Source organism: Bombus huntii, unplaced genomic scaffold (assembly GCF_024542735.1).
Source record: "Bombus huntii isolate Logan2020A unplaced genomic scaffold, iyBomHunt1.1 ctg00000072.1, whole genome shotgun sequence".
Taxonomy (NCBI): domain Eukaryota; kingdom Metazoa; phylum Arthropoda; class Insecta; order Hymenoptera; family Apidae; genus Bombus; species Bombus huntii.
Window position 1 is genome coordinate 285491 of NW_026099330.1, and position 18905 is coordinate 304395.

The window sequence follows — 18905 nt, forward strand, 5'->3', positions numbered from 1 at the left end:
TTATACTTATATACAGTAATAATCTTCTATTGATTTGTGTATTGAAATACTCCAATTTATAACGTACATGTTATATGTATTTTGAGCAAAACTAAGATTAGAAGGAAATTAGATTAAATACCATAACGAGGTGTGAGAAGTGGGCAAAACTATTAAATTGTGTTTATCTATTATTTTTAATGTTTAAGACGTCGATTTGATGTTAATTCGAATCGACGTGTCTTCAGATACCGTATAGTTTGTAGTAACTCTGTAACTTAATTACCGTACAAGAATCCTCTCCACCCTGAGCATGTTCGGCGCATATTATACCATCAGTGATATCAGGTGCATTAGGAAATTTGGAATAAGCTATTTTGCATTCGGCGTTCTTAATCACTGGCATTTGTACTTCCATTAATGCATTACGTCGTGGTCGTCCTACGAAGAAAATAAGAAAGATATTTAAGACTGGAACTATTTAATTTTATTATAAAATTGATATCACTTACTATATCTTAATGCTCCCGATCCAGCAACAAGGGGGTTATAGCCGACGAAGTTGCTCTTTCGTAGGGGCTCTTTCGTACAAATGGGATATACGTACCCTGAAAAATAAAAAAATAAATGAAAATGCAGGAAACTAATGACCAAAAGTATGAGAAAGAATTATACACGCTTTATGACACAATATATGTGTACAGTAAGAAATTTCAGGATATGATACTTCAGTAATACTCAATAGCATATATATATATATATATATATATATATATTTGAGGACTTACTCGAAAATGGCACCTCCTCCACCAATCTAAGAATGGCAATATTATGATTGTGTATGTTTTCTATTCCATCCATATGTGCACAATGTGCTGCGGTCAAAACATGCCTAGCCGATATCAGGGAACCTCCGCACTTCCATAGTGGTTTGTCTGGGTTTCGGGGATTACGAAAACCTAATGCAGCGATTCATGGCCAAGCGCCTAAAATGCAATAGTCATAGTTGTGAATATACATAATTTTTTCTCACATAACGAGTAACAACGATTATTACCTATTCGAAATTCGATCATACAGCAGACGATAAGTACATACGTACAAATACTCTGAAACAGAGATTTGATAAAGACAGAAATTAAATTTTTATTCCAGTGGAATACAAATTATTAAATAATTCTATATAATTTCTATTTGAACTATACTGAACTATAAAGTTCAAACGTGTAATTTCTGCCCTAACAGTTTTTGATCTCTATCCATATTATTACTCCTATATCAATTTTTTATTTCAAGCAAAAAGATACTCTTCCTAACATGAAGTAAAAGAAAGAAATAATTCAAGTTAATAAGTAAAGTTACTACCGATAAAATCATAGCATTATTATTTAGTCTAATTGAAATGTACATTGATGTGCTGTTTAATGCCTTTAAAGTTCATTCTTTGCAGTAAATGGCTTATTATTAATCGGAAAGAAAGACATAAAACGTACCAAGTTCAGCTGGTTTACCATCGACCACCCTGGTATGAGAGACGTTGCTAAAACCACAGTATGGTGGTCGCAAAGCCTTATACTTATACACAGTTTTTATTAAAATTTCTCTCTTCTCTTTGTTTGGATCGTTCGGACAGCAAACGATCGTAACATTGCCCTGGTATCTGCACACTGATCGTCTATAAAAATCGGTGGCTGTACGGTACTGTATCTGCCATATTTCTTGCAGAGGTTTACATTTTCTGTAGTCAAGGCACCTGCCTTCTTGATTGTCCGGTGTGGTACATTCTGGATCAAACAATTTTAAAACATTTATACAGTTCAAAGATGCGTAAGAAAGCGACACCGATTACTCAACTTTCGAAGTAAAAGGCCGATCAAGTCCACCGGATTGCCCTACAGACACGTATTAATCCGTAAGAGTTAGTCATCATGTTGATAATAATTATCTAAAGAAACTTTTCACGTGAAAATATAAAATTTTAATTGATTAGATATTGTGTTAGCCATACTTAAGAAAGAAAATGAAAATGAATGAAATGAAAGAAAAGGACTACCTTCAACCTCATGTTTTAAATAAACACTTTGTCAGTTTTGCGGTAAATAAATTCTTAGGAATTCAGGACAGTTTTTAGTGAATCATTTTGTTTCGACCGTTCGCGGAGAGACGCGATCGCGAGATAGCACGTCAACGAGAGTTGTAAGTTCCCGTTACGATTAAATAATCGACGCCACGAACTGATCGATCCCCTTATTTCGATTATGATAATAAGGGTAGTTCAACGAAATTCCACAGAATTAACACAAATAAATTAATGTTTATTTCAACAACTTATTAACTAGAAAGATATAAATGGAACAAAAAAAATGTAACTGCGTTTTGGTTGATAAGTAATGCGCGACATACCACATGTGTTGACGGTTCGACTTCTCGAAAAGTTCTGAACGCCTTTCGATTTTTTTCCTTTTTTCTGGAAGGCGACCCCCACTACGTTCGGATCACGCCACATTCTTTTACTGCGAGGTAAAATACGGGCCACGAGTCGACGTTTCTGGAAGTCGCCCTGCTTAATGAACCATGCGCTTGCCACTACAATGTTTGTTTGCCGGGCAGACGCGACGATCCGTCTGCGACATTATAGTGCCGCGATCGATAGTTAAGAATATGACCTATTGTAAGCCGCATGGCGTAACATTCTCCCCCCGTTGAGAGGGTACCGATCAAACTAGCGAGGTGTGGTTGAAGTTCCCATCTTATTTCGTCTCGGTGGCTAGTTGTTCGGGTTTCTCGAGATCGGGTTGAATTGGCAGTGGGACAAGCCTTTTGACGCCCCGATCCAAAATGCTCTTTGCCGTCTGAACTGTAGCTGTCCGGATGACACCATCGGCGCCTGGATGAATCTTGATAACTCGGCCCAGAGGCCAATGCATGGAGGGAACGTTGTCCTCTCTGAGGATGACGATTGTGCCCTTTTGGATGCTGTGTCCACCCTTGCTCCATTTATTGCGGTTGGTTAGCTCGTTCAAATACTCCTTATGCCAGCGGTTCCAAAAATGTTGTTTAAGCTGTTGGATATGCTGCCATTTGGAGAGTCGGTTCGATGGAATGTCTCTGAAATCTCGATCACGTAAGCACATTAATGAATCGCCAATGAGGAAATGTCCGGGAGTGAGGGCTAGGAGATCATTTGGATCGGTGGAGATAGGAGTTAGCGGGCGGGAATTGAGGACTGCTTCTATTTCTATGATAAGAGTATTACGGTGTTAAGCTCATATGTTTCTGTTTCTCCACTCGCGCTGCGCCATAATATCCTTTGATATTTCCGATCCTCTGGTCGTACGAGGAATTGCCGATACATTTTCTCGATGTCGCCAGTGAGTACGTACTGATGAGCGCGGAATCTAATTAATATACAAAATAAATTGTGAATTGATTCGAGAATATAGGATTTCCCCATTTTCATGATTATCGTGATTTTTGTATAAATATATTTTTTAAGATACTAATAATTAGGTACTTATAAATTAGTATTATCAATTATTTTGCATTTATAATTCCGCCTCTAGTATAAGTGTTAATTGAAAACTAACTTTATGTTTCAAAAAGTACTAGCAAAGTCGTTGAGTAACAAGCCACTGATGCTAACACAAATAGCATTGTCGTAATTAAATATTTCTAAATATTCATTTTTCATTTTGAACCTGTAGAAACAATTTATTATATATACTATTAGCTAAGTAATTGCATATTTAATTAAGTCGAAATATAAAACTTAGTTATTTTAATAATTTAAAAAATAAAAAACTGACAAACATTTCAATTTAATTTATGGTTGGAACAAAAGACAGTTATTCTTCATTAATTGAAATATTGCAATGCAGAGTACTTTCCAAAATACGCCGAGAGTATTCCTGATGGTGAAACGAGCGTTGCTTCATCGAACGCAGCTAAAGAAAACAACATCTATGTAGTTGGTGGTACGATGCCTGAAATAGAGGGCGCTAAATTGTACAATACCTGTACTATTTGGGGTCCCGATGGAACTTTGATAGCAAAACACCGAAAGGTAAGTAATATATTCCTTTATGGCTTTGAATTTGAAAATATTGGGGTGAAGAAAGTGACTCTATCTAGGAATAATTTAGGAATATACATATGTACATACGTATACTATAACCAATTCTATAATTTACGGTTTATAAAATACGTTATGATACGGGAAACGCCCATTTTTGTTGTAATGTGTTTGTTGTTGTATAAATTTTTCACATACTTAAAATATTATTATACTTATTTTTTCTCCTTTTTAAACATTATTAAATGATAAGATTTTTTAATAAAAGAAAGTGATAAAAACGCTGTCAGTTATTAAATAAAAAATAATTAAAGTTTAGGAGTTGGTAACTTTGATATTAAATTACAAAAGTTGCAGCAATAGAATTAGCGACCACATTTTTATGTTATTAGGTACATCTATTCGACATCGACATTCCTAATAAGATTACTTTTCGAGAGAGTGATTCACTCAGTCCTGGTAACTCCCTAACGACGTTCGATGTGAAGGGCTGCAAAATAGGTATTGGCATTTGCTATGATATTAGATTCGAGGAAATGGCACGCATTTATCGGAACAAAGGTACAGTAACTTAATCGATCAATACTTAACTAGCAAAAAATTAAATATCTTTCTTAAATATATTCTATATAAAATTAATATAATCTGTAACTCTGTATAAAAAGAAGCTTAATTTAAAAAACCAGTATATTTGCTGAAAATGAAACAAATAAAAGAATTAAAAGCACAATAAGAGGACTGTCCTCGCATATTCAGAAATGATGGAATGTGAACCGTGCAACTACGAAGTTAATTGGTATTCGGTGGCTTCATATTTCCTGCTTCTCTGGGTTAGGTTGCCAAATGCTGATATATCCAGCGGCATTCAATATGACCACTGGACCACTGCACTGGTCATTACTTCAGCGTTTCAGAGCGAATGATAATCAATTATACGTTGCCTGCATATCACCGGCTCGTGTTCCTTAAGCAAGTTACGTCGCATGGGGACATACACAGTTGACCAATCCCTGGGGAAAGATTCTTTACGATTTGGAAACTCAAGAGAATATGGCAGTCACCGATATCGGTAATTTACAGCTTAAAATTAAAAGCGAGAGATCCATGATGTAATTAATTTTTAGTCTCGTTAATTTATCGATTTAGCCATCTTCCTCTGTATTTGTTGAATTTATTAGTAAGCATTACTTATTACTTCGTATGTTTCTTTTTTCTATCAGATCTAAAAGTTGTTGAGGAAGTAAGGGCTCAGATACCTACATTTTCTCAGAGACGTACAGATTTGTACGACACTGTCTGTAAGAAGGAGTAACTCTACACTAAAACAGAAAATGTTTTTTTATAATATTTCTACTACGATATCCTTTTTTTTGTGAATTATTACTAATTTCTTATCATTTGTACTAAATGAATGACTCAATTAAGAAAACCAAAACGTTATAAATAATAATCTGTATATCTTGTGTATCAACATGTAATTGGATATTATAATAATATAGGAATGCTATAATAATATAGGATAATAATATAGGAGAATAGTAATATAGAAAAAAACTACATGCTTTTAAACACCTTTAATATCGATCACATAAATTGTTATAATTCACAATGATTACGCATACATAAAAGACCCCTTGATAGTAAAATTTACGATCAAAAGGCAATTACGTATCGTTTAACAACATTTAATTTATAACACCTTTTAAACATTTAGACAGATTAACACATAACACTTCTTATATATAAACATCAATTCGAAGTTATCAGCTTGGAGAAATTGGTCGATTAATACCTGTAGATTGTCTGTCTCGATGAAAGACTTAAAGAGAGCAAAAACATGATAATGCCGCTAATATAATATTCCTTCTTTCTTGTATCTGTCTGCCTCTCAGGTCGTTTTACTAATTACAATAAGTAATTTCGCCTTCTTTGCGCTCTCTTTTAACGCATTCGAGACCGAAAGAAATTCATATCAGTCAGTAGGCAAGGGTATAGTATACATATTTTATATATAACTTATGTAGTAATGTATATATCATGTTAATTTCATATTTTTTTCAATATAGAATTATTATATATATATATATATATATATATGACTGTACATAATACATTATAGAATAACATAGTATATAATTTTATATTTTAAAAATATGAGGCATACTATTTAAGATTGTCATCGATTTAAAATCAAAGTATGAAAAGGATACCCTGGAGAGAGTAAAACACAGAATCATTCTAACTAAACATTCAGATCGTACCGACACCTAGGTATCGTCTTACAATTAAATCTCGGTCTCGAATGGATTAAAATGAAATACATACTTGCAGCTTCAACATCTTCAATATCGAGAAGATTCAAACTTTACAAATAAATGTAAATTGCGATGTAAAACAACGCGATGTAAAAAGGGAAAAAGGAGGAAAGAAGGAACAGGGAAGCAAAGAGAAGAAACGAATTTTTCATTTTCTCTTGCCAGGAATATAAGATGCTAAGTAATCTTCCTAAGTAATCTCCTCCAGCTTTTTCTAGTTTGATCAATAATTATTAGTACATGTTAGGAAAACAAATAGAATTTTTGTTCTCAAGCGAGGTATAATCTAAATTTTGTATGTACACAAAAATGTTAAATATCTGTAATAAACATGGTATAATCAATTTTTTTACATAAAATTATATTGTATAGGCTATTGTTATTTAAACATTTTAAATTGGATGAAGAAAAAAAATGACGCAAATAAAACGTAGGACATTTTAATTAAAGAGACTAATATAGAGATTTATCTACTTAACTGTGATTAAATCATCTCCACTTAACGCTCTACCTCTTCTATTAATTATGCTTCGTTAAACTATGATTACAGAGGATGGGTTTTTTGATAAAATGACATTCTGACAAATATATATAGATCGATATATATAGATATAGATAGACAAATATATAGATTCTTACAACAGTAGTTATGAATGAACAGTAGTTATTGTATCAATTCCGTTCTTCAGAAGCTTCATTTGTGAAAAGACAATTCGCCAGAATATGGATTCACTGTAGTTATAGCTATAGGATTTCAATCTAGTTGACAGACTTGCTTTACGTAGAGAATATCTGTCTCTTGTTCTACCTTATCGCGATTCTCTCCTCATCTTATACGCTTTGTCGAGCAAAGTAATATTGGCATATATCTCGGCTCTGGTTACAATCATTAGTTTCCGCCTAAACGGTTAGAATCACATAGCTCGCGCTCTACTCTCGTTTATTCAACATTCAGGCCATATGGTCGCATGCGACGAGTTTTATGTTAATTCCGACCGATTACAATACCTTTCTTTCGTTTACAAGGAACGACGAGACTGGCAGTTGCGTGATTTCCAATGCAAAAGCCGCGATATCTGCACGATAACCTAACCTCAACCGATTTTGTTGTACTATTCTTACGTGGACTTCGTTTGTACCACTTTCGTAACAAAAATAGAATACGTAGAACACAGCATTCCGTTATGCGATATTGTCGATTCCTAACATCCGAAAAATCAGAGATAATTATTTCCCTACAGTTGTACATTTGTGTGAAAAATTACGAACGTAAAGTTGTTTGGTGCATGCACAGTCCTCCCCTCCGCTGCATTTGCGTGGACATGCTAGAAAGATTCACTTTTCCACGGTGAAACTGTATGTATTATAATTTCATTTTTACAAAGGTCGAACATCCTACTATGCATAAATTTAATATTAATATAAGCAGGTTTCGTGTTAAGTATTACATCTGACGTATAAGCACACGTGTGTACGAGCCTTGGTTTTAAATGTCTTATAGTAGACACCGAAAAGATTATTCAGTTGGATATCTGACTCAATATCAATATTTTACTAGGAGATAACATGTTAAGAACACGTTGGTGGATGGCATGGGAGATGATGAATGAAGACATACTTCTGTGAGATACATAAAATAGTAGTCAGAACGTATTTTGGCGCTTGGGGACAGCAACAGCTTTTTTTTTTTTTTATTTATTTGTTGGAATTACAATCAATTCTCGCGTTGAGAATTTTCAGTAATTTTTCTGGCGTGGCGCAGTGACATGGCTGTTTATTTACAATAAGTTAATACTTATTATAGATAGGTATAATTTATAAGTATTATAAGTAAGTGCATTAGCTTAATTTGGATAATTAAATGAATCTAACGTTTAGGTCTAGCGGGTAGTGCCTCTTCAGCCTGCGAATCTGGTCCGTCGTATCGAGTAGTCCAGTGATTAGGGGGTTTCGGTGTTTCTTGACTCTTTTGCTATATCTGTCGCTATATTTTGCTATTTCCTCTTTGACTGTAGGTATCTTGAGGTCGCGATGGATGGTTTCGTTGGTAACATACCAAGGTGCGTCTATTAAGGCTCTTAGCGTTTTCGATAGGAATCGTTGTAGTATTTCGATGTTGGAGTTACTTGCTGTTCCCCATCGCTTCCTATATCCCTATATTCCGTACTTGCTTCGCTTGGTACTTTTATAATTTTCGCAGTTTCAATAAAAAATTTAATTCTTAACAGATTAAAGATTTAACCTCTTGCTTTATAGTGTACAATTATTTTTTTTTTTTTTTTTTGTATAGGTTATGTGATCCATAGTTTGAGTAAGCAGTACACACACACACACACACACACACACACACACACACACACACACACACACACACACACACACACACACACACACACACACACACATATTTACGTGACAAGCTTTCATTTCAATCTATATTTAAGATTAATATTTTATCAGTTTCTGTTCGTAACAACATCGAAGTAGTCAATAAGTTTGAAGAGTATAATTAAGGAAGCTATGAAGCAAGAGGTTAAGAACAAATTCTGAAAGAGGTTATGTACAACTCAGTAGTACTGCTTTACATTACTTTGCGAATTACTTTTCAAGCATAAAAATAGTTTAACAGCCACTTATAGTTACTTCCTTACCATTACATTCATTAAATTCGTTTGATTTTGTAAACTAAATAACCACGCTGACCAGTCTCTTATTTAAAATAGAATTATTTTGTCATATATCCAACAGTTTACTTTCTCTTCGTAAATATTATTAATAATTTTATCAATTTCGTATACTTCCATCCTTCGTATAAGTGACAATAAATCAGAAGAGCTTCATAGCAATATTGAACAACATACAGTCAACTACAACACCATTAGATACATCCACCATACAGTCAACTACAACACCATTAGATAACAGCAATACAATAGATTATAATTTTCTACGTGTCATTGATTCATCATCATCATTTTCCATTTTTTTAGCATATGTAAAAACGTATCTGACGTAATCTTACCTCGCTCTTTGAGTACAAAAATCCATTCAAATGAAACAAAGGGAAAAGAAATAAGAAAACAAACACTCACATACGAATCTTCATTACATAACTGTATGTACTCCTCGAGGTATAATTACTCAGACACGTTACAGCGTACCTTCTTCGTTCCCTGATGGCTGATGTTGATCGTTGACGTTTATAGTGAAAGAATTTCGTCAACGGCGCCATCTGGATCCCTGTTGAAAAATTAAACTAGCCGCAACAGCACCATTAAGCTCATCACCCAGAGTAGCTTTTGTTGCTGAGTCGTGGAGGAATTATTATCATCAACGACATAAACTTTACCAGTTCCGGTAATGTTCTTCATGTGATCCAGGCATTCGAACTCGCAACATCGCTTTCCAAGACGAAATTTTTTGCATGTCTGTAGTAAAAAGAAATCGAATCTGGTCCGTCGTATCGAGTAGTCCAGTGATTAGGGGGTTTCGGTGTTTGTTGACTCTTTTGCTATATCTGTCGCTATATTTTGCTATTTCCTCTTTGACTGTAGGTATCTTGAGGTCGCGATGGATGGTTTCGTTGGTAACATACCAAGGTGCGTCTATTAAGGCTCTTAGCGTTTTCGATTGGAATCGTTGTAGTATTTCGATGTTGGAGTTACTTGGACAGCAACAGCTGGTGATACTGTCATACACCTCCATTTATAAACTTTCGAAAATCGATGTGACCTTCAAACTTTAGTGTATTCTGTTTCACAGCACAAAATGTTTCCGAAACGTACGTTTATTGTTACAATAAACTTGACTAGTGGCTCTGAAATACTATCCTTGAAAAAACAATGGGGAAATTGGAGCAAAAGCAGAAGGAAATAAACAAAGACCTTGTTGGTTCGTAAAAATAAAATATGCTACAGGAAAAACTTTTTCCAACGGATTGAGATGCGACAAGCTTTAAAAGCTATGACGCGAATCGAGCGTTTGTCTACAAGAGCGCATTTTCGGTGGATATATATGTCGGAATGACATTGGGGATAGGGTTGTCGGTGTTTGAGGAGTCTTCATTGAAGGTAGCCATCGTTGCGGTGTAACGAAGATACGATTTATTGACACAGGTATGAATAACACAGGTTTGACAATCTACCACGGCGGTGAGACGTCCGCGACACTAGTGACAATGGTCTCCGGTTCGATAACGAATCCGCGGCCAACGGGATGACAGATGGGCGTTCTCGCTGAATCTAAGTCTGATTCGTAAAAATAATTGCTGAGCGTAAAGACGTTACTCTTTGGTCGACGGGAGCGCGTAAAAGAATGCCCGTCCCGTCCCGATGATGCCACAGAGGAAAACTATAATGGGGTGTGTCTAAGGACACGAGATCATCGGATTCGTCGAGGAAAGCCTTCGTTTAGGAAGTAAGGGAAATTGACGTTGCTGCTAATTGGTCAATCTCCATATCGGTGGTTAGAAAAAGATGGTAGCCGCCCTCGAGGGAAAGTTGCTAGTGGGAGACGCCGCTCGTTGAAAAATATGTCTCCCCTATCTTCCCGTAGTTGGGACAAAGACTGTTTGTCTGTTTGAAGGACTTTAGTTAACTAAACCTTAAGATTTATAACGGGCCCTCGGGCTAGCCGAACATGTACTGCGGAGACGCATCGACATCTGGCAATCATCTTACTCGAAGAATAGGGTCTGCGTGTGGCGAGCCACGGGACAGAAACCGTGGGAATGTTTACTGTCGCGTGTCGCCACGAATATTTCTTTTAAGGAGAACTATAGAATTACTCCATACCTTTGTTAGGCAAAGCGTTCATCCCTTGACCGCGGCTACGTTGGGCGACAGACTGTCACCTCGAGCCAAAGCTCACCGTCACTAATCTCGAACAATTACAATCGGATTGAATAACTACAATAGTTTAGTTACAGTTATAGTAGACTTTAGATTGCAATGTTGCGGGGCTATCCAAAGGTTCCGGTGTCCTTTCATCTCCGACATATAGATATACATGTATATGTGACGAAATATACTAAAGCAATATTGACCCTTTGTCGCTGAAAGTATCAAACTACAAAACTTCCTTTCAAATTTTCAGAATAAGGAAATCAGGATCATGATAAATAATTGGAACATAATTAAAAATAATATATCTTCTCTATAAGATAATGAATACATTGGTTCATTTAATTTTTATGGATATTCAAACGCTTCTGTGAAATAAAACGTCAAGATTATAGAGTATAAAATTCATAGCTATGAAATAACTAAAACTCTGATGTATTATTAAAAATATACGTTAGGTTGTATGTAGTGATACATACAAAGATTACATGTACAAACCCATAATTAACACAATGCTACCGCAACCATTCTGCAATCTACCTTGCCCAAAACACTCTTCCAGTCACCTCCAAACTCTTCAATTCTCTCCACCTAACCACCCACAAACCATTCACAAACATGCAATTCCCGACAAAAGAAGAACTTATCGTCAGTTGTCCTTAACATCTCGTTCATTCATTTGGTCCCTATCCCCCTATTTCCTCCCACTGCGATGATCGCACTACATTTTTCCACGTCTCTATTCTATTCTCTGGATGATCTGAATTCTCGAGCAGTCGAGTGACGATTGATCTGTACAATTGATCGATTTCTTTTTACTACAGACATGCAAGAAATTCCGTGTTGGAGAGCGATGTTGCGAGTTCGAATGCCTGGACCACATGAAGAACATTACCGGAACTGGTAAAGTTTATGTCGTTGATGATAATAATTCCTCCACGACTCAGCAACAAAAGCTACTCTGGGTGATGAGCTTAATGGTGCTGTTGCGGCTATTTTAATTTTTCAACAAGGATCCAGATGGCGCCGTTGACGAAATTCTTTCATTATAAACGTCAACGATCAACATCAGCCATCAGGGAACGAAGAAGGTACGCTGTAACGTGTCTGAGTAATTATACCTCGAGGAGTACATACAGTTATGTAATGAAGATTCATATGTGAGTGTTTGTTTTCTTATTTCTTTTCCCTTTGTTTCATTTGAATGGATTTTTTTACTCAAAGAGCGAGGTAAGATTACGTCAGATACGTTTTTACATATGCTAAAAAAATGGAAAATGATGATGATGAATCAATGACACGTAGAAAATTATAATCTATTGTATTGCTGTTATCTAATGGTGTTGTAGTTGACTGTATGGTGGATGTATCTAATGGTGTTGTAGTTGACTGTATGTTGTTCAATATTGCTATGAAACTCTTCTGATTCATTGTCACTTATACGAAGGATGGAAGTATGCGAATTGGGAGAAGTCAGGTTGAGAGATGCAAGATTTATACGCTCGTTCTGTCAGTTATCCCAGTGTCTGTTACGCGATAGAAAATGAACGAACTGAATAATAAATGCATTATCGGCATGAAGATTGCTTGATGTAGGCCACCGCTTTTTTTCTATCCTTCCGATACCATTTTTCTTTTTTTTCTTTTTTTGCGAAACACTTTGCTAGTCGTGAGAAGCAGCAATTCCCTTCTGCGAATCAATTACGGTTCACGAGAAATTGTATTATAGCCTGGAACGTATTCAAATTATCTTCAATTATTCTCGGCTGTTTCCATTTCCATTCGTCTCTTACGTAAGTACTCGTTTGATGTACGTACATAGTGAGACAATAATCGTTAACACCTTTAATGTCTTCAGTATTATAGAATAAGACGCGAAAATACGTTGAAACCTGACTTTTAGATTCGCGAGACTCTATAAGGCTTCGAAAGTCTCTTGTTTCAGGCCGAATAAAAAATTGTAGATGAAGAATTACATTGCGAGGTCTGTTAAGGAAAATTTTAAATCGTATCGTTGTAATAGGATTATTTCAGAGAGGGAAATTACGTGTTGCGTGCGAAGCCACGAGCTTTCTTTCAGGCTAATATACATAATTGTCCTATCGAACTTTCCATCTAAACCGTTGCGCTCACACGTGGATTTTGCATTTCAATTTTCTTACTTACAGTCCAGTCCAGTGAGACCAAGTTAAATTTTTCAGCCCTCCGAGGTAGAATATGTTTTATAGAGAGACGTACAACGCCATGAAGGGGAGACAGATCAATAAATTGGGTTATCTTTAAATTACTGACAATCATTTCATCGACGCGGTTTCACCGACACCGAGTCCCCCAGCAACGTCTGTCAAAGCTTATTTACCGATACACTGAAATCAACCACAATCATTTTACCGACCTCTTCCTTTGCTGACAGTTATTATACTCGCTGTCATATGTTATCGTTGATTATACATCTTTATTTACAAATTCGTTCCTGTGTATAACGAAACAAAGGAAGAAACGAAAATGATACGTTTCATGACGCATTGTTAAATTATTAATTAACGAGAGTTACATATCTACATGAATGCTTTGAAATGTCAGTTATAATTCATGAAAATGGATACAAGCCATTTTACTATACATAAATAGAATTATAAAGACATGTTACGTACTAATGCTTTTACGAAATATATTTCTGTATACGTTTGACGTTTCTGTATTATTCCTTATGTGCTTTCTGCTCTTGTGTTTAGCTCGTCGGAAGTAAAAATACGTTAAGCGAATCAGCTAATCTATTCGAGCGTTTCAACGGCTCAGTCTTCTCTTATGCAACTACCAAAAGAGAAGATAAGTCTTTGGTTATACAACATTTCATAACGTCCAAAGTAACGGGGCACTAATTAGTTGCAACTTTAAGACAGACCAGATATCAGTCATCGTCCGTAAATACATTTATTACGATCGTTTAAAGTTTAAAGAAACACCGTTATAAAGTCGTAATACGAGACAAAGCGAAGAGAAAGTAAACTGTTGGATATATGACAAAATAATTCTATTTTAAATAAGAGACTGGTCAGCGTGGTTATTTTGTTTACAAAATCAAACGAATTTAATGAATGTAATGGTAAGGAAGTAACTATAAGTGGCTGTTAAACTATTTTTATGCTTGAAAAGTAATTCGCAAAGTAATGTAAAGCAGTACTACTGAGTTGTACATAACCTCTTTCAGAATTTGTTCTTAACCTCTTGCTTCATAACTTCCTTAATTATACTCTTCAAACTTATTGACTACTTCGATGTTGTTACGAACAGAAACTGATAAAATATTAATCTTAAATATATATATATATATATATATATATATATATATATATATATATATATATATATATATATATATATATATATATATATATATATATATATATATATATATATATATATATATATATATGTACTACTTACTCAAACTATGGATCACATAACCTATACAAAAAAAAAAAAAAAAAAAAAATTATTGTACACTATAAAGCAAGAGGTTAAATCTTTAATCTGTTAAGAATTAAATTTTTTATTGTAACTGCGAAAATTATAAAAGTACCAAGCGAAGCAAGTACGGAATATATGCGGAATATGAATCGCTCAACGAACCAAAGAGCGGCTCAGTGACAAAATTAGTAAAGTAAAGACCACAAATATTACAACATTATATTCTACCACAAAATAATTCTCTATACAAAAAAGGTACACAACGAATCGATTTTTCACAACGATAAGAGTCAACAGAACCAATCAAGACCAGACGAGACTCTCATAAGACAACGATATCAGAGGGATCAAATCAGCGACTTCAATCTATGTTACAGAGTATAGTTATCAAGAAAAATTGCTCTTTTCATGAAAAGTATGGTAATGATACTCTTATAACACATTGTATATCTGGCAGTCGGATGTGCCCGTGGCCATCGGAAATGTAAAGACGACGCTTTTAGAAAGTGATAGCGCCATCGCGTATTAAAAACGCGTTAGAAGAAGGACGGTTTCGCTATCCAAGGCGAATCGAAAAGTGTGCGTGTTGCGAGAATCAGAGTTGATCGAGACGTCGAAGCATAGAGTCGTTAGAATTGAGTTGCGAGTGTTGTCGAGTGTTAGAGTTGCTAGTGAGAGAGAGAGAGAGAGAGAGAGAGAGAGAGAGTTACCAAATAGTTGTCAAGTTATTTGTTGTAAATACGAGCGTTGCATTTAGTTTTCCTGTTAATCAAACATCGTTTCTCTGTCTAACTAATATCTGTATTTTCAATCCATTATTAATATATTCCGATATTACAAGTGGGGGCTCGTCCGGGATTGAATAAGACAGAGAAACGATACGATTTAACGGAGCTATTTCTGCGGGAGTAGAAAAGAATAGAATAAAATGGCAAACGTTGAAGACGAACGATTGTCGGGTGAAGAGGATTTGACGCTGGAGGAGCTGAGGAGTAAGCTCGCACAGATGAATCTGCCTATATCCGGTGCGAGATCAGTGCTGGTTGCCAGGTTGAACAGAGCGTGCAAACCTGGTCGATCTACTCCTAAGGATTCGAAGCGTGGCGAAGAACCAACAAACCAGCGAGATCTAAGAAGCAAGCAGAGAGCCGAACGCAGTCAAGAGGGAGAGGAAGACCTCGAGAAGCTGAGGACGAAAGAGCTGAGAGCGCGTCTCGTTAGCTTGGGGTTGAAGGTAACGGGAAGAAAATCCGAACTACGCGCGCGGCTACAGGCGGCCCTAGAAGGAGACGATGTATCGTCGGAAGAAGAGAGCTCCGACGAAAGTGAAGGCGAGGACGATAAACAAGGCGCGCGAGAATACAGGAGAGGCACGCGAGCGGTGTATCAGGACCGCGATGAGTAGCAGCAGAAGGTATGCGTCGGTTCGATGTTGAGTCTTAAAGACGTGGAAGACTCATTAGAGAAATTCAGCGGGGATGATCTGCTGAGGGTAAATCAGTGGGTGGAAGACTTCGAGGAAATGGCAGAAGTGTGGGGTTGGTCAGACGCCCACATGGTGGCCTATGCTAAGAAATTACTCGCAGGCTCCGCTGAGGCCTTCGTACGACAAAAACGATGCGCGAAGTCCTGGGCAAAGCTAAAAAAGGCGTTGAGGAATGAGTTTGAAAATGTAGTAAGCGACCAACAGATACATGGCGAGTTATCCCATAGAAAGAAGAAAGCAGATGAGAGTCTGCAACAATATATGTATCACATGTGCGGGATTGCAAAACAAGGAAGGGTTGATACGCAATCCTTGATAGACTACATTATTCAAGGCATTCCCGACGAGGTCGCGAACAAGACTGTGCTATACGGAGCCAGGAATATCGAGCAATTAAAAGAGCGTTTCAGGCGCTACGAAGCGATAAAAAGAGATATGGAGATGAGGACGAAATTTGAGGAGCCGAAGAGTAACAGGGTAAAGCCGGTGGCGAAGCTGTCCGAAACCGAGAGGAACAAGGAACCCGGTCGATCTGGAGATGCGAGGAAGACGCGATGCTACAATTGCTTCAAATGTAGGGAGTACGGACACATCGCATCAAGTTGCGACAATTTGGGTGAGCCCTCAAAAAAAGTTTACAGCGTGTTTCGGTCGTTACAAACAAGGCGTGGTAAGGATGTTAAGATGGAAAATTTCAAATTGAGCGCGTTGATAGACACCGGTAGTGAGCTGACTCTAATGCGAGCAGATCAGCATGTGAAAATCGGAGCGCCCAGATTAAGTCGGGAAATCGTTGGATTTGGCGGTGTCGGTTCCGGAAGGAATTTTACGCTCGGGAAATTTTCCACGAACATTATTATAGACAATGAGTCGTACTGTATAACCATACACGTAGTTCCAGACACAGTGATGCAACATTCGCTTATTATTGGCGCAGACTTTTTGGACACTGTTGAAATAAGTATAAAAGGGGGAGAATCTTTTATTAGTAGAATAAAGGACGAAAATCCCGATGAGTGTCCGGAAGTCCTCAAGATAGATGTAGAGACACAGGCGAGTGAGATAGATTTGTCACACGTTAAGGACATGCAACATAGGCTAAAAAGAGATTTGAAGAGAACCAAAGCATTGCTAAGAGACGCTCAAACGATGCTGGAGAGATCGAAAGGTGACTCGACGGGTAAAGCAGCTTTACGACAGCTGAAGAACCAGTTAGAAGATGCAGAATGCGCTAGAGCAGTTGCAGTTAAAGCGAAACAGGCACTGGAGCAAGAACCGAATGAGACGCAGGCTTCGTTGCAGGAAGTACTGCGGCAACGTTCCGAAGCAGAAGATCGTGTTAATGTAGCTAGTCGCGAACGAACTGAGCTACTGTCGCAATTGGAAGAAAATAAAGAAGAGTTAGCAGAAGTTTTGAAGAAGTATCGGGCAGCTGTGCAGCAAGTGTCGGAGGAACGGAGAATAGTGGCAAGACACGTGGTGATTGGTAAAGTGGACCACGAGATGGTGTCCTCGTCGGATTCTTGCGGCCAGCAGGAGGACTTAGCGAACATCACGAGGAGGAAGAATCTGGCTAAACAACAGCAACAGGATGTTGTTGATGATATTTGCGAATTTACTGAGAAGGATAGCGTTGCGGATGTGAGGGTTGTTTCAAGTTTTCGGATAGACTCGAAGAGAGTGAATGCAAGGCGAACGAAAAGACAAGGGAAGTCGCACGTGCGGAATCCCTCCAATAATATCGATATACAGAGGATGTGGATGACGAGGACGACGATGGGATTGTCGAGGACACGATGAACGTGAAGACCTTCGAAAAAGAAGAGATCATAGTCTTGGTAGATGGTAAGTTGTTAACGTCTTCCATGTACGAACCGAGCCTACGAAAATGTCACGATGCTGCCACGACGATCAAAGCCCCTGACAAGAGTGAAATGGGTAAACAAACAACGGAGAGGAAGATAGAGGAAGAGCGAAAGAGGAGCAGTAGCATCGAGGACGAACAGGCCGCGGTGTTCCAAGAGGAACGAGATCAGCTGCGTGCGGACGCAAAGAGACGGATTGAGGAGATCCAAATCCGAAACAAGCGGGCGTATAACAGGAGACGCAAGAAGGCGACAGCATACAGGACGGGAGATCTAGTGGCAATCGAGAGGATGCAGAGGGGTCCCGGGCTAAAGCTGCATCCGAAGTTTCTTGGACCGTATCGGGTGATAAAAGTCCTGCGAAATGACCGATGCATAGTGCAGCGAGAGGGGGAGCACGAAGGGCCACGTACAACTTCCACGGCAGCCGATCACATGAAATGGTGGAATGCTGACGATAGTGATGTAAGTGCGAGCGGCGATGATGAGCACATCTGAGGGCAGATGTGATTGTCAGGAAAGGCCGATTGTAATATCGTAGAATAGCTTTGATTGGAGATCGGCTGAAAATAGAAAAACCGTGTACGTCGTGTTTCTGTGGTTCGTTTACATTTAAGAGTGCCTACGTGACTAAAGGCACGTAGTTGGTAGTTCTTACATAGGTATGAGGGAAACAATAGACAACGTTAGAAGAAGGACGGTTTCGCTATCCAAAGCGAATCGAAAAGTGTGCGTGTTGCGAGAATCAGAGTTGATCGAGACGTCGAAGCATAGAGTCGTTAGAATTGAGTTGCGAGTGTTGTCGAGTGTTAGAGTTGCTAGTGAGAGAGAGAGAGAGAGAGAGAGAGAGAGTTACCAAATAGTTGTCAAGTTATT

At 37.5% G+C, this 18905-nt stretch overlaps 2 protein-coding genes across 2 annotated transcripts in view; one reads left to right on the forward strand and one right to left on the reverse strand.

Annotated features, from left to right (window-relative positions):
* LOC126876352 (venom serine protease Bi-VSP-like) overlaps nucleotides 1-18905 on the reverse strand; it is a 54775-nt gene that overhangs the window by 2101 nt on the left and 33769 nt on the right. The gene's annotated exons all lie outside the window — the stretch shown is intronic.
* On the forward strand, nucleotides 3862-6627 carry LOC126876355 (omega-amidase NIT2-A-like). The gene is made up of 4 exons (XM_050639211.1): nucleotides 3862-4042; nucleotides 4444-4612; nucleotides 4887-5120; nucleotides 5272-6627. The coding sequence occupies exons 1-3, from the start codon at nucleotides 3959-3961 to the stop codon at nucleotides 5018-5020; spliced, it is 387 nt and encodes a 128-aa protein (XP_050495168.1). The 5' UTR covers nucleotides 3862-3958; the 3' UTR covers nucleotides 5021-5120; nucleotides 5272-6627.

Coding starts and splice junctions, on each gene's coding strand:
- LOC126876355 (XM_050639211.1), top strand. CDS start 3,959: ATGCCTGAAATAGAGGGCGCTAAATTGTACAATACCTGTACTATTTGG. Junction 4,043..4,443: donor TGATAGCAAAACACCGAAAG/GTAAGTAATATA, acceptor TTATGTTATTAG/GTACATCTATTCGACATCGA. Junction 4,613..4,886: donor ACGCATTTATCGGAACAAAG/GTACAGTAACTT, acceptor TCTCTGGGTTAG/GTTGCCAAATGCTGATATAT.